The 14,939-nt window shown below is 39.8% G+C and overlaps 1 protein-coding gene across 2 annotated transcripts in view; it reads right to left on the bottom strand.

Moving 5' to 3' along the window:
- MAP3K20 (mitogen-activated protein kinase kinase kinase 20) overlaps positions 1–14,939 on the bottom strand; it is a 91,454-nt gene that overhangs the window by 39,084 nt on the left and 37,431 nt on the right. For both annotated transcript variants that reach the window (XM_019471885.1, XM_009278583.1), the window contains 3 exons: positions 10,497–10,583; positions 6,829–6,903; positions 1,137–1,243 (listed from right to left, as the gene is read on the bottom strand). In XM_019471885.1, the coding sequence (XP_019327430.1) occupies positions 1,137–1,243; positions 6,829–6,903; positions 10,497–10,583 (269 nt within the window). The remainder of the gene's footprint in view (positions 1–1,136; positions 1,244–6,828; positions 6,904–10,496; positions 10,584–14,939) is intronic.

Here is a 14,939-nt window from a genome sequence, read left to right as displayed (position 1 = left end):
GGGCAGGAGCGGTCCCGGCCCCGGAACGGGCTATTTATACTCCCGCCATGTGAGCGGGGGAGCGTCCCATCGCCAGCTCACTTTTTCCACTCGCCCGATTAAAACTGTACGTCTTGATTCTCCTTGGAGGTCCGCGGAGGAAATTTGGGATGCTGGTTTTGACACAAGCCTCATTTCCACGTGCTCTTCCCCACCCCTGCTCCAGGTTTCTTCAATTCCTGCGCTGACTGCGGGCAGGGAATCTTCCAGTATTTCTGCTCCCAGCTTACCTGGAGCAGGGCCAACGCTTCTTAATATAGACCGAGGCACGATCGCCTGGCAAAAGTCTTCTGCCTATGCAGATCTGTTTTCAATTTTATTTTCCAAACAGAAGGATGTACTGTGAAGCAGTGAGCTTTCCAACTGACAAATAAGCTTCGGGGACAGGGTTTTTTTTAAAGTTTTGGCACATACAGAAAATAGGCTGAACCTTTCACTGTAAAACTGTGTCGCGTAATAAAATTTTCTCAGATCTCATCTCCATTTATAATCACTTACGAATAAAAATTACAATCAGCAATAGGTAAAATCATATGCTCAAGTAATGCTGGTGCACTATGCAAAAATAGGGCTGCCCTGGGCATATGCTGAACGCGTGGACGCAAAGTCGATATGAAGGAGAGAATGCACAAAAAATGGCAGAACACATACAAGTGAAGACAAATGGAGGCATGATTTGAAAATTTATTCTTTTATGCCCTCTGTCCTTTTTTTTTTTTTTAATATAAACATATGCCTATACACTTTCTATGAAAATTGCATCAAACATACGTATGCCTGAGTTGTTTTGCCCTCACACGGTCGACCGAAAACGCTAATTGGTTTTAAGATGTGAATCACAAAACCATAAATAACATGATACCTAAACCAGTGTAATATTAAATATAGGGTACAGCTAAGTGTATTGGCTCCTAATACAAGTTTCACAACATTCTGGGCATTCCTGAAAAACAACAAGGTAAGTTACGTTCTAAAAATACCTCAAGCACAGATATTTTCTACCAGTACATCATTGGAGTCTGATGTCTTTCTGAAGAATATGGACTCACACCATTTCAAAGGAAAACCACATTCATCTTGGGAGGAGGGAAACTTACCTCCACTCCGCCTTGTTATGCAGGAATGAGTTACACTGGTCTGGAAGGCTGCTGTCATTTGACATAGATTCCAGGATTGAAATGATCTGCTTGAAAGATGGCCTTTTCTGAAGACAAAAAACAACAAAACAGAACAAAACAAAAACACAGCTTTTACATTCATATACAACTACTACTGTGTAAAATTATTTGCAGGAGTTTTTCAATTGAAAGACTGCAAGCAACAAAAATTGGGATGCTGCTTTCCGAATACAGCATCCTACAAGAGGACTGTAAATTTGTAAATGGGTTTTTTTTGTTCTTCCCATTGAAGAAGAGGTCAGTAGGACTCAAGCCTGAGCTTATTCTCCCATTATCGACCAGTAAAACCTTTTGGTACTCAATAAGAGCATTAAACAACATTAGTAGCATCAATGACCATCAAGATTCTTAATTCTAAAGGATAAGGTTTTCCTCAAGCTAAGAAGGAAAATACTGCCAAAAAGAGAAGGCTGGACCCATTAGCAACTGGTAATTAGACACATGGCCTTTTACAGGTAGTAACCCAAACTCTTTAACGTGTGAACAAGCTATTTAGCTGCCCATCAAAAGTGGGTTTCTGGCTGCATTTCCCCTCTTGCAGAGAAGGACAGAAAACCTCTCACTTAGCTACCTCAGGAGCAGCCGGGGAAGAAGCGAAGACTGAAGCTAGACGAGGATGTCTCGCCTGGCAGCCGAGCTCATGCCAGAGGTGTCTGTGCTCTTCTGTCCTGGGCTCATTTTCTGAACTTTCTGTTTCAGGGCTCTCCATCCAGCACCCACTGTGCTCACTAGTCATGGACAGCAGTTAAAACTTCTCTGTATTTTCTACTTTCCCCTTAGTCCCACCAAAAGGAAGCCATGAAGTAGGGTAATAACTGAAAAAGCCACAGTTAAATGTGTTTCTTGAAAGAGCACTGACTCTGTTAGTCTGTTTGACAGACCCCAGACAAGGTTGAGACAAAAGGTTGAAACAAAATGTAGATACATAATAAGGGGATGATGCACATTCTCTCTCTATCGCGCCTGTAATTATACCATTTCTGCTAAAATTACAGATGCTGCAATTAAAACGTGCATTTTAATTTAGGAGCACAAAAACAATTAGGAACAATGCTGAGGTGTCTCTCCCAGGAAGATCCAAGTGATTTCCACATTATAAAAGAAAGACAATTTCTTTATTTTAAATGTCAAACAGCATGAAAAAGTGTCAAATGCATAACAAAAAAAAAGACAAGCTCTCTTATACTGTAATGCTGCACTATTCGGCTGTAACTGGAGGCTCTTTGTCATTTTTTGGTCCATCTCCATGATTTCAGGCAATGGGCAGCTGGATGAGCTGTGCAGATTTTTATTGCAACAGACAGCACTTGTCCCAGCCACCATGTGCTTACGCAATTTGGCCCCCAGCCCAACGTCCACGGAGCAGCAACCTGGGCACGCCGAGCAGCATGGCAGCAGGTGCCTATTCAGCAGCACATTGCTTGCACTTGTTGATCGAGTCCCAGTGTTGAAACCCAGCAGGGTCCCCCTGCGTTTACAGAGGGGCTGGGGGAGGCAGCAGTCATCCCCCTACATGCATGATGCTGCTGGACCTGCCATGGCTGAGCAGACCCTCTGACCACGTTCTGGAAGAGCATGAACCTCCCCGCCCAGGGAGTGTGCCATGCCGGGGGTACAGAGCACAAAATTCATCCCTGGCACCAATCAGGACAGACAACTCTGGTGCAGTTTTGGGGCAGGAGAACCTTCCAACAGCCCTCACACCCTTCTTGTTGCTACAGCTGCATCTCTTGTAACCACCCCAGTGGGTGTGAACTGTTGAGTGGATTCAAGAGCCTCCCCAATGGCGAGGAAGCTGCCAGACAGGAGATTGTGGCTCCCCACCAATACACCAGGGTACTGCTGCTGCTACGTACTGTCCAACAGACTGACAGGTGCGTAATGTGCCTATACTAAACTAATTCTATTTTCAGGAAGAGATGAAGGGCAAACATCCCCATGCTGCATTAATTACAATATTTTATGGCTTATTTTAGGATTCTTTTACACAACACTTCCATGAGTTTTGTTTGTTCCTTCTTTCTCAGGGGTATACTGGGAAGTATAGGGCAGGGCTTGACACTAAGCGAGCACAGTCAACACTACTATCAGGCCTGCCTGGAGTAACTGGAGTGGAGATAATGACGGAGAACAGGGCTTTTACTAAGGGCAGGTGGAAGCACTGACTGACTGATTTGGGAGGAGCAGCAACACACACTCTTTGGGTCCTACACTACAGGCAAAGGAGCTGTTGAGTTGTGCAACTAGAGCTGGAACAAATGCACAGTCACACAGTACTGACAAAGCTTGTACATCTCTGGCTGTGCAATTTCTGTGAACAGCCACCAGCTACCCTGCTAGCTTTGTAGCTACCAGATTTACAGGTACCAGCTTTCCCTGGAGGCAAAGCTGACAGGAAGACACAAGCCTACACTGTTATGTGGGTTTTGTTGGTTTCTTCCCCCTAGGCAAGGATAATTTCAGATTTCATAAATGCATTCTAAGTGCAGACTGATACCTTGGTTAAGATTGGCAAGAAGTGATTGTTGAAACTGGGAGCCCAAGCTGAGAAGCTTTTTTAAAGAAAGGTCTTATTTTCAGTGGATGACTACTTGGCACTTTCTAGAAAGTCAGGCATCTCAAGTCAGTCCTTATAAGACATTCTTAAAATATCAAGGCATGAGATGCCTTTGAAAATTGTTTCCCTTTATATCTGTGATGTCTCATCCAAAAATCTTTAAAATATATGCCCCTCTAGAAATAATTCTGGCTAATGTTTTCACTGTTTCCTTCCACTCGGTATTTCTTACTAAACAGGTCTGCATAAAACCAGGATATTTAATCCATATGGCTTTCCTTTCTTGCTGCTTCTCTGTTCCCAGGTTTCTGATTTCCATCAAAATATTCAGTAATTTATAAACACCTTTGATGTTAAAATGGGGATAAACTGAAGGAACAGATGAAATGAGAAAGAACCACTCACCTGTGTTTCAAAAGCAAGTATCCCCAGTAAACGAAGGCATCAGCGATAAGCAACCTTGTTTGTACAATTATCTAGTACCCAAGCAAAAGCAGCTTGTTTGGTAGGGATTTTAACATGTGGAAGTAGTTATTTAAGATACTTAGTTACCACAGAGATTGTTCTTTAATAATTACGGACTTAAAATAATTAGTAATTAACATTTTAGTAAAATGCTTTGAACCCACTAGGGACTGTTTGTTTCAACTAGCACAGTTCAAACTGCATAAAGACTACCATTACAAATATCATGTGGAGCAATGCACTACAGACATTTTTCTCCATGTATGAAGAAATTCTTAAGAATTCAAAGCAAAGTTAATAACTGTGTCCACTCCCATGAGGAAGTTATGGTGTGAGCAGTGTCTGACACTTCAGCTGCTCTGCAGCAGCTCTCCAAGTGTATTCCTTAGCCCCACAGTAGATGCACATCCCTCTTTTCTCAGGGGTAAGCCACCTAAAGATACCTCATGCTTTCTGCGGGCTAAAAGTATGCACATTAGCAATTGCTTTTGAGCAGCTGACATCCTCAAGCTCACCCCAACTTGACCTTCGGTAACTTATTCATGCATCAACTATCTGATTTTCTAAAGCTAATCCTGGCGAAAAGGGAACGTTACACAGAGCAGTATTTTAGAGGAGTGTGCTCCATCTTTTGGCTCATGCAGGCCACACAGCCTTTTATCAAGGCATTTTGAGAGCTGTAAGTAGCGATCCTTTCCCAACACGTGACTGAATAAGTCAGTCACATGCCCAAACTGTGACCAGAGATTACTCCATTTCAGTCATGTGAACAAAGCATTTATAATTGCCTAACAGAAGAGAAGCTGCATGAAAAAAGTAGCAAAGAGCAGACTGTCAGAAAAACCCATCTAACAGGAGATTCACTCTGCACACGTCAGAGACGCCTCTGGGAACAATGCTCCCAGGAACCAGCCCAAACCCAGGTGAATTGCTCGTGCAGCCAGCCTGATGGCTGGGCATCCCTCTTTTACAACATGCAGATCCCTCCCTCTCCTTGAAAACAGCAACAGCCTTTTGGGCACTTATTTATGTGGCTAGAGCAAGGCACAGAGTGAGCTGATCTAGTATGTGCTGCAATTAGAGAAAAGAAGCTCCAATAATTTTTAGTCTGTGACATTTGGTAGTGATGCTGATGCTTGGGAGTAGTTCTTAAAGATATGTAGTTGCCACTGGAAAGTGCTCTTCAGTAATTACTGACCTAGAACTTAAACAGTCTACTTGTAGACTCAAGGTGTTTTTCTCCCTTCCCTTCTGTGGAGAGGATAAAGAGGGAGATATTAAGGGAATGGCATTTAAATGGGTGTTCATGTGGAAACCGCATGTTGATGATGGATCTCAGCCTTCCAGATCCATTCTGTAGGGGAAAAAAAACCCTGTGTAAAAAAAAAAAAAAAAAAAAAAAAAAGAGAGAGAGACCAAGAAGGGAAATCTCCTTTCTCATATTGTTCTTCTACGGCCTCTCTCTGGTGATAACAAGTTCTACCTTTAGAGCACTGAAGTGCTATTATTTCGTCTTGGGATTAATCTTGGTCTCTCTGAAATAGTAGCTAACTTTCTCCTGAGTTTAAAGGAACAAAGTTCTTCCTGGTGCCTTGACTTGAGAAAAAGAGCATGATTTCCCTTCTTTAACTATCCTTCCCTTCTCAAATACCTTCATAGACAAAGGAAATGGATGCTAAACCTTGGTAATAAGGCTAGTATGCCCACGGGCTCTTTCCAGCCAGTGTTATGTACAACAGGATGGTAGCAGAGTCCATTTAAAGGAGGTAACTCCCATAATCTACAAAAGTTTTTACTGACTAAATACTCTCTTTAATTTCTCTTTTAGTTTATTCTTGTAGGGGCAGATTAATAGTGACAATGGTTTGGCTCTTTAACTTGTATTTTTACTGTTTTCATGGTTAAACAGTATGTTACAGTACTTCTATTATTATATTATTACAGTATAATCATTACAAAGCTCATCATTCAAAGTCCTAAGGGAAAAGATTAGGAAAGGTTTAATGTTAATTTAAAATGCGTTGCTGCTGTTCCTACCCGCATTTTAAGGATTAACTTATTCTTTACATGCTTTCAATACAAGGAAGGCATCAAAATTGGACCTTGAAATAGATATTTCATACGTGATGCTCACATACATCCAAGAAAGACTGAATATTAACTACTGAAAGAAAATAGAAAAGAACAATTTTTCACTTGCTCCAAAATGGCTACATTCTTGCCGTCTCACCCTATTTACTGTCATTGTCTTTAGTAGTCAGGTAAGTAGTAGCATAATAACTCTTGATTAAAAGGGAAAGAGAGACATTTAGCTATAAATATGTAAACCCATTAAAAAAAGACAGCCCTAGCTATCTTTGTGAAGAAATGTGTCTATTAGCATGCATCAGCGGTGTTAGCTCAGACTTGTCCCCCAAAGAAACACTAATACACTTAGCAAAACAAGCTGGGGGGGGTGTGTGTGTAGAAATCAAACACGGATGTATCAGCGGTGTTAGCTCAGACTTGTCCCCCAAAGAAACACTAATACACTTAGCAAAACAAGCTGGGGGGGGTGTGTGTGTAGAAATCAAACACGAATTAAATTACCTTTGAATCAGCATCCCAGCATTGGTGCATCAGTTCTGCAAAGCTTCTGGGACAACTGCTTGGAATGGTTAATCTCTAATGGAGAGAGAATGTACCAGTTATTGGAAGCATTTCCCTTTAAGCTGCTACTAATAGATTTTCTATAAGAGCAATGCAATTAAAAGAAGTAAAACACACTTCTTTCTTTTAAACACAATATAAAAACTGAGGATTGACATATTGAAAAGAAAAATCAAAATTACTAACACTAGCAAGATGTATAATTAATTAATAGACCTGTAAGGAAGGAATGGAACAAATGCACAAATGGGGTTCCTTAAGAAAGCTCGGAGACCAGGAAGTAAAAACGAGGCAAACAGCTTTTAACACTAAGACATAATAGTTTGTGGAGGTTACTGCGTGGTATTCTAAGATGCTTGTCAAGATAGGTATAACGTACAGTCTGCCTTAATTCCTTTCTCCCACACAGATGATCCAGCTGTACAATACTTTCGATACAACAAATGGCTGAAATATATATTATATTAAGTGAGTTAAAAAGAGTTAAGTGAAGCTCTACATGACACAAGAGATGTCTCATGAGCCTGTGGTCAGAAGGATTAATGAGGACATGCAGATCTCAGAAAGCACTCACAGAGCACAGTGAACTCATAAATATTTCCTGATGACTGAAGACAAGGAGTTGCTGGTTATAGCCAGGACCACTGACTACAGAGAATTAGTTTGAAGCTTGTTTGGTTTGCTTTGCTGAGAGTTTTAAACCATGAAAAGATTCCTTCAGCCAGTCTTAGAGGACTTTTAGTTTAAAGACTCTGCCTCCAGATTGGAAAGCCTAAAAGCAAGTCCTTTCTCATATACAAACACACAGATACCAAAGCCTCTCCAGTTGATTAAATGTGCATCCCAACAACATTACACATATAAGGAGATCCCTCTGCTCTCGCTAAGGCAGTTAATTGACTTCAGATGTTTCATAATGCATTAAAAAAATATGTAGATAAACACAGTTCCTCAGTGCAAATGAGTCCAAATATAAGAGGGGTCAAGCTGGAAAAAGGGTTCCCTGTCCTGTAACAGGTGAGAACCAGGTATTACAGTCCTGTTCAGACCAATCTGCCAGGAAGACCCTTTGATCTGTCCTACTATTGCCATTTCAGAAGCAAAGCAGAGCAAGTTGTGTCAAATTGCACCATTATATTACTGCAACATGACCTGCAAAGCCTTACAAGCCACAGCAGCCAAAGTAAGAGTTAACAAATTCTGCTCCACAAGCATTTGAACACCATGAAAACTGGAAACGTGAGATATAGAGCCAGGGCACTGCAGGAATACAATTATTAAAATAATGTAATACCTTAAGGTGCAAAGCTTTCTGTGCAAGAAATACACAGAAATTTGTACAATGCATAAACAAATTGTACTGGTGCTTGATCTCTGGTTGAGTCATTAGCCTAAAAATACACTGGCTCGTCTTGCTACAGTATTTGTCTGTAACCCTCACTGTTCCAGGAGGTGGAAAATCAGTTGCAATCACCATTTATACGTGTCTCACTTGTGCAGAATGTTAGCTGTCATGTAATATAGAGGTAGCAGGTTCCAAAAGTGTCATATTATAATAAAGATGACGTTTCTCAGTAGTAATTTCTTATGAGATCATGCCTAGCATAATCTGAACTCTCATGTTTTTCTTTTCTGGATTAAAAAAAAAATATAATTATATAGAAACTCTACCAGAATAAAAATAACACTGTGAAATTATGCAGAGAGTCACAAAAGACCCATACAGAATCATTAAAATCCACTTCATTTGTTGGGCTCAGGCTTTGCAAAGGGGGATTTTTCACCCTACGCAATTACACTTTGGCCTCAGTCCCATACTGATTTTAACAAGAGACTTGCAGTGCAAAAAATGAAGGACTGGCTCAACAGTGATTCAATTCTGTTGTGAACTGGAACCATTCAACCCCACTGATGTCAACAGATTGACGTGAGAGCAGAACCTGACCCTCACACTTGCTTTGGGACACAGAAACTATGAAGAAAAGTAGCACAAGCTGACTTTTACAAGGCTTATGCTGGGCATGTTCCCTAAGTCATGGCCAGAAAAAATAAAAACTATGTAAGCAAGTGCTAATGCCCTCTAAGCTCTGTGGCACCCTTCCAAAGAAGATGGTAGCAACAGGCTAGTGGTACCTGGCAGACAAACAGCTGGCTCTGAAAATGTCACCCCTTAGGTTTCTTCAGCCATGAGTAAAACAGTCATTATGTCCACATTTTGTTCATATTGTATTTTACACAGTTCCTTGCTCTGGAAAACTGTAGAGAAATGTGTGTTGTACCCTCTGACATCTTGCAGCATATGACTACATCTCTTTACAACATTCCCAATGCCACTCTGTACCCCTCACATAAAACTGCACATGGTAGGCATAGGAAACAAATACTGTTGATGGAAGGCTTTATGGTTCCTCCTTCAAAATGATGTATGAGGCTTTTCCTAAACTAGGATAAAGTGTCTCTTTGTGCCTCCTGCTCTGATAAACGCTGTAGAAGACCACATTCATAATCTTCGCATTCTTAGTGTAGCATTTCCAGCTAATCGGTATATCACAGCATCACTCACTGAAATTAATCCAGTCCTTGAAGAGAACAAAAAAAGAGAGGGGAAAAAAACCACCAACAAAAAATATTAAACTGGGAGGAGGAAACCTAATTCCTCTGTTTAACTCTGAAGCATTTTGAGAAACAGTTTATGTAGAATAATAGGAATCTGTATTGTACAGCCACTGCCTCGCCATTGTAATGTTTCCCAAGCTTCCGCTGTGTCTAGATAGAGGAGGTTTCATCTTTGTGGAGGATTTCCATGCTTGTCTGTGTGTGGTACAGTCACAACTTTAAATGTTTTTTAAATGTAGTTACTGTCTTTGATATCAAGGGACTATGTGTTCAGATATACGCTCACATGTCCAACTAACTGAAAGCCTCAATTTGTGATAAGAAGAAAAGCGAGGCTGGGGACACTGTACAAACGGTGTTTACACCACTGAAGTGCTTTTGAAATGGAAAGACTCTGCATGAGGAGGCTTGCAGCTATGCCACAGCCTTGCCGATACCAGTGAGGAGCTCATCTTCAATGTAGTGTTGAACGTAGGTGGCAAAACTGTAATTTCTCTCTTTTTTTAAAACTATTTTTTCTTCTTTTATTTTTGAAATTTTCATCTAAGCGGCAGTTTCTTGTACTATAGTGACTCCTGCTGGGAGAGTTAAGTTGAAGTAGCTGAAGGTCTCTTACAGATATATCAACTCCCGGCCAGTAAAAAGATGTCCTAAACGCAGGAGATGGAGTTAAACTGTTCCCCTACCTTGGACGCAATGGCTTCTTTCATCACTAAGAACAAACCCCTAGGTTTTACAATTGAGACTGAGAAACTAGTACAGTACTTGTACAATTTTTGATCTACAGCATCACGACGTGAAGCTGCAACAATTAGATGTAAAGGGTCCATTCATGAGGAATAACATCACTTTGACCCTTTGTGTTAGCTCCTACTGCTAATCTTTCCATACGCGTGAACTTACTTTCAATTTGAAGAAGATGAAAAAGTCTTTTGCAAAACCCCAATACTGTTTTCTGATCTATGTACCTGAATGTAGAAACGTAGTCTTACCTCGTTTTTTTCCACTACAAGCCAAGCTACTTGTAATCCTTCCAAGCCTTTAAAGGGGACCTCCCTTGTTAGCATCTCCCAGAGAACCTGGAACAGAAAAAAAGAAAAGAATTTTTATTTCTGTACTTTGTATTTTAAATACATTATTAAACCTTGATACAGCACTATTCTGTATCCAATTATCAGGCAACCAGTTTCCATTTGCAGGAACTTGGACCTGTGTTTGTGTGCAAGATCCTCTCACTAAATTAATCTGAATGTTTCTGCTTTTTCCTCTGCAGAAAAGCCGAGATGAAAAACTGGGTTGTGTGGGGTCTAATGCCTGCAATTTTGTGAGCGCCATGGAAAATGCTTTTTACTTTCTTTGTACACTATAAAGTTCACATTTGGCAGTTGAGACTTGGGAAGACAATGAACTACTCCTCTCCTTCTCAGCACCAACTAGACACATCTTTGCTTTGTAGTCATTTTGCATTTAAAAATATTTCTATATGATTGCAACTAGTGCTTCTCACTAGTCAGAATATGATCCAAAAGGTATGTTGCTCCTATCATATGCCTATGAAAATATTAAATATAATTTTGCAAGCAAAACTGTAATTGTTTATCTCCAAGTATGTGATTATGTTAAACTAAATACACAGCATATAGAAAATTACTCTGTTCTCCTCGGTATCTTACAGACGCACTGTCCTTAGATATAGAAAGATCTCCTAATGTCGCATGCTTTTAGCATTTTGGTAACACAGTACCCAAGAATCTAAGCTACTCTGTAGAAAAGAGCTTGGCATCACCAAAAAGGCTTCAAGTCAATGAATCCAACTTGTTTTTCTGCCATTGGGACTATATATTGGAGTTCAACCAAATTAACAGGCACTTTGTACCTTCACTTGTATACGTCTTTTTTTTTTTTTTGATCAGAAACTTCATATACATATCTTGTTACCAATTATCTACATACAAACTTTTTCTTCTGCTCATATACCAAGCATAACAACAAAAAAGACATCATTTATGTAGTATCTGACCAAATGCATTAAGATCCTTATACAAGTCTCTATATCCAAGTCTCTATATCCCCACTATTTGGGTTAGTACCCAGGCTTATTCCAGCTACATTCTTTTGAATGGATTCTGGCCAGCTATGAAGGTAATTAGGAAGAAAATGCGAGAATATTGGCAGATGCAGCTCAAGCAGAAAAAATGCATTGAAGCAGAGTTGGGCCTTTAATCAAGTGAACAGGGTACTCCATCAATAGACTTATTTGAATAATAGGTCTGCTTGACTCAAAAGACTGATTAGTAAAGGTAAGGGTATCTTGGAAAAATAAGTAAAAGGACAGTTTTCCTCAGAATGAGAAATATATGGGGAAAGCTATCATAGAGGTATTCAACTCTCCTGTTTGTCTCAATTCATTCCTTTTAGAAGAAAAAAAAAAAAAGGAGGCACCTCAATTTGTAGTTCCAGTTATCACCTCTGTACTGGTAGACAAGGAAATTTAACTGTGAGAGAAGGAAATAACTTAGCAGTCCCATGTACTTCAGACAAAAAAGCAGTGTACAAAACAGCCAGTTTAAAACGAAAGCCCCTGGACCAAATCAAACATGCAGTTGAGCAGTCTTGCAGAACTACCTCATCTGTATGGCTGTACCATGAAACCACAGAGAAGAAACTCAAGTTTGCACATCAGATAGAGCAGTATCTAAATACATCTTCCAAGTAAAGAACATAATGAAATACATGTTAAATGTCTCCAAGAGCCTTGAGCTGGAAAACTCTACTGCTCTGCTACCTTTCTTTCAGAAGACTATAGATTGTAAGGGTTGTCTCATTTCATTCATGCACATAAGTTTGTGCAGAACATTTTGCACTAAATTCCTCTATCATGACACCTTTAGTGTTTATTTTCACTGCCTGTACAGATCACTGCTTTCCTAAACCAACAGTGCTAGCTTAAAACACTTCAAGACTGCACATAGTTGAAGAGAAAAACAGCAATCTGACATAACAGAACAATTTTTCTTAATGCCTTATTTTTTACTAATAATAGAAGAAAGTAAAAGATACAAAAGTGGGATATCAGAAATCCTTGCATTTATTTACACTGGTTTAGAAAATGTTCTAACAACAATGCAAATTTCATATTCAGGCCAATGGTGTAGATAAAGCCTTTCCTTCCAATGGTGACATGCCTCTATGTTCAGTTTTATAGGAGCTTCAACCCCATCTCATGGATTAGCTACCCTGAATCATCAGCCAAGGTGAATGATTGCATTATCAGTCTTTTTAAAAGCAGCAAATGGGTATCTTCTGCATTCCCATTTGTCTCTTCCTGTCCCCAGGGTCATTCAGCAGCAGAAAAAGCACCTCAACCTGACTTACCCCAGCCTCTTTATTGCGAGATACACTCTGTTCATTTTCAGAACTGGCTCCCCAGCTCACCTAATATGGAAATCAATCTATCTTCCATTTCTGGTGTAATTTAATTGAGACTGACATGGTTCACTTCCCCTCCCATCTCTGGTGGTGAGGATCACCTGCTTTCCTGATCACATCACATCTCTGTGATGACAAACAGCAGGTGCTCACAGAGAAACAGCCAAGCTAGACACAATGATGGAAAACAAAGCAAGATCATTTGATATAGTGGTTTGTAAGCTGTGACCTCTGAAGATGTTGGGCTCTTCTTTGTGTACAGAGAAACAGAAAGAAGAGACAAATGTATTAATGTTCATCCTATACATGAGGCTGAGAATAAGAATTATGTGGTCTTCAGAAAAAGCTCACACACTTACTTCTGTCAGCTCACCTGTGCGTTTCAATTCTTATCCTCTCAACTACGTGACAACAACCAAAAGGAAAGAAAACAAAACAACAAAACCCCCACATCCCCACCCCAGTGCAAAGCCAACAAAGATTCAAAGTGCCATATAGCATAGGGAACATCCAAATGAGTAATTTGAGAAAAAGCAAACACTCTGAACACCTTCGCTGAAAAAAAGAAATGTTTTCTCTCGGTAGGAAAGTGTTCACAGATGAGGGTCAGGAGCCACAATTAGAAGTACAGCATGAGCAGAAAGTGTTGCACTCTTAGAGGTACTACCCTTAGGCATAAAAATTACATCAGTCTTCCCTGCGTTGATCCAAGTGGAAGTTAAAGATCTCATAATTCTTTTCAAAAAGAGTAAGGGGTAACCCCTAGAGCTGGCCAACATTCCCTCTATAAATAACATATGTTCTCATAGCTAAAGCAATGTATGAACTATTGCTAGGAGCGTAACAGCTGCTACATTTAACAGCAGTCTCTATGCTACCAATAGCCAATTAATGGTTTTACTTTTTTGTTCATGTAAGTGTTGAAATAATTCAGGTACACCACATAAGCTTTCTATGATTAAACACATTTATACTGATACACACACACACTGCAGTGCACTACAAACAATTTTGCCAGGGTAATATATTCTGCGCATATATTTTCATGATTTCAAAACAGCTTTTAGAGTGAACATTGTCATTCCACATACACTTTCATATCTGGAAGAGAAGCAAGGAATCGTTTTTGAGCAACACACACAGTGACAGGCGAGTCAATTTCTGGGTTGATCACTTGTAACACTTGGTATCTGTTGTTTAGAGTATGGATTTGGAAATGGATTAGAAAAGAGAATCACAGCATGGCTGAAGGAAAGTGCAAGACCTGTCTTTGTGTTGTAATAAATCTCCTGGAACATTTAGCTTTAGCATTTCATGGCAGTACTATAAACTATTTACTATAGATCTCAAAGAGAGTATATGGACCTGTTTAACCATCCATGAAGAGCAGGACAAACTAATCTGAACATTAGCTGTAAACATGCATGCAACTGTTCAAAGAGGAAAATCCATTTCAGCTGAGGAGCAACTCAGACCTGTAAGGTTGCAGAAAGACTTTGACACTTCATGGAAAAAGGTCTCGCGCACCTTAAGCAGAATATTTAAAATCACAGACTGGTTTGTAGAAAGAAAAGCCAGTCAGAAAAAAAAAAAATAGCAGGAAAGAAATTAAGAAAACCATGAGGAAGGCGACAAATATTGCAAACACAGTTATCTATTCCTAGCATCTTACTAGTTTACATTTGAAAGGATTCTGTTCTTTGTTAACAGGACTTTAACTGAAGAAAAGCAGATTTGTCTCTCTAGCACAAAAGCTGCTGGCAAGTGTTACATTTTGAAAAAGGATTCTTTAAATTTTGTTTTTATAGATGACAATCATTTGAAGAGACAAAAATACCCTTTCTAAGATTTTTTTGTTTTCAGTCTCCTAGCTAATTCTCTGATAGTCTAACACTTACTATAGGGAGATTCCAACTTTCAATGTTATATTCATGGAATCATAGAATAGTTTGGGTTGGAAGGGACCTTTTAAAGGTCATCTAGTCCAACCCCCCTGCCGTGGGCAG

Source organism: Aptenodytes forsteri, unplaced genomic scaffold, assembly GCF_000699145.1.
Source record: "Aptenodytes forsteri isolate BGI_AS27 unplaced genomic scaffold, ASM69914v1 Scaffold257, whole genome shotgun sequence".
In the NCBI taxonomy this organism is placed as follows: domain Eukaryota; kingdom Metazoa; phylum Chordata; class Aves; order Sphenisciformes; family Spheniscidae; genus Aptenodytes; species Aptenodytes forsteri.
Note: the sequence above shows the minus strand (reverse complement) of the source record. Positions and strands in the feature narration are given on the sequence as shown.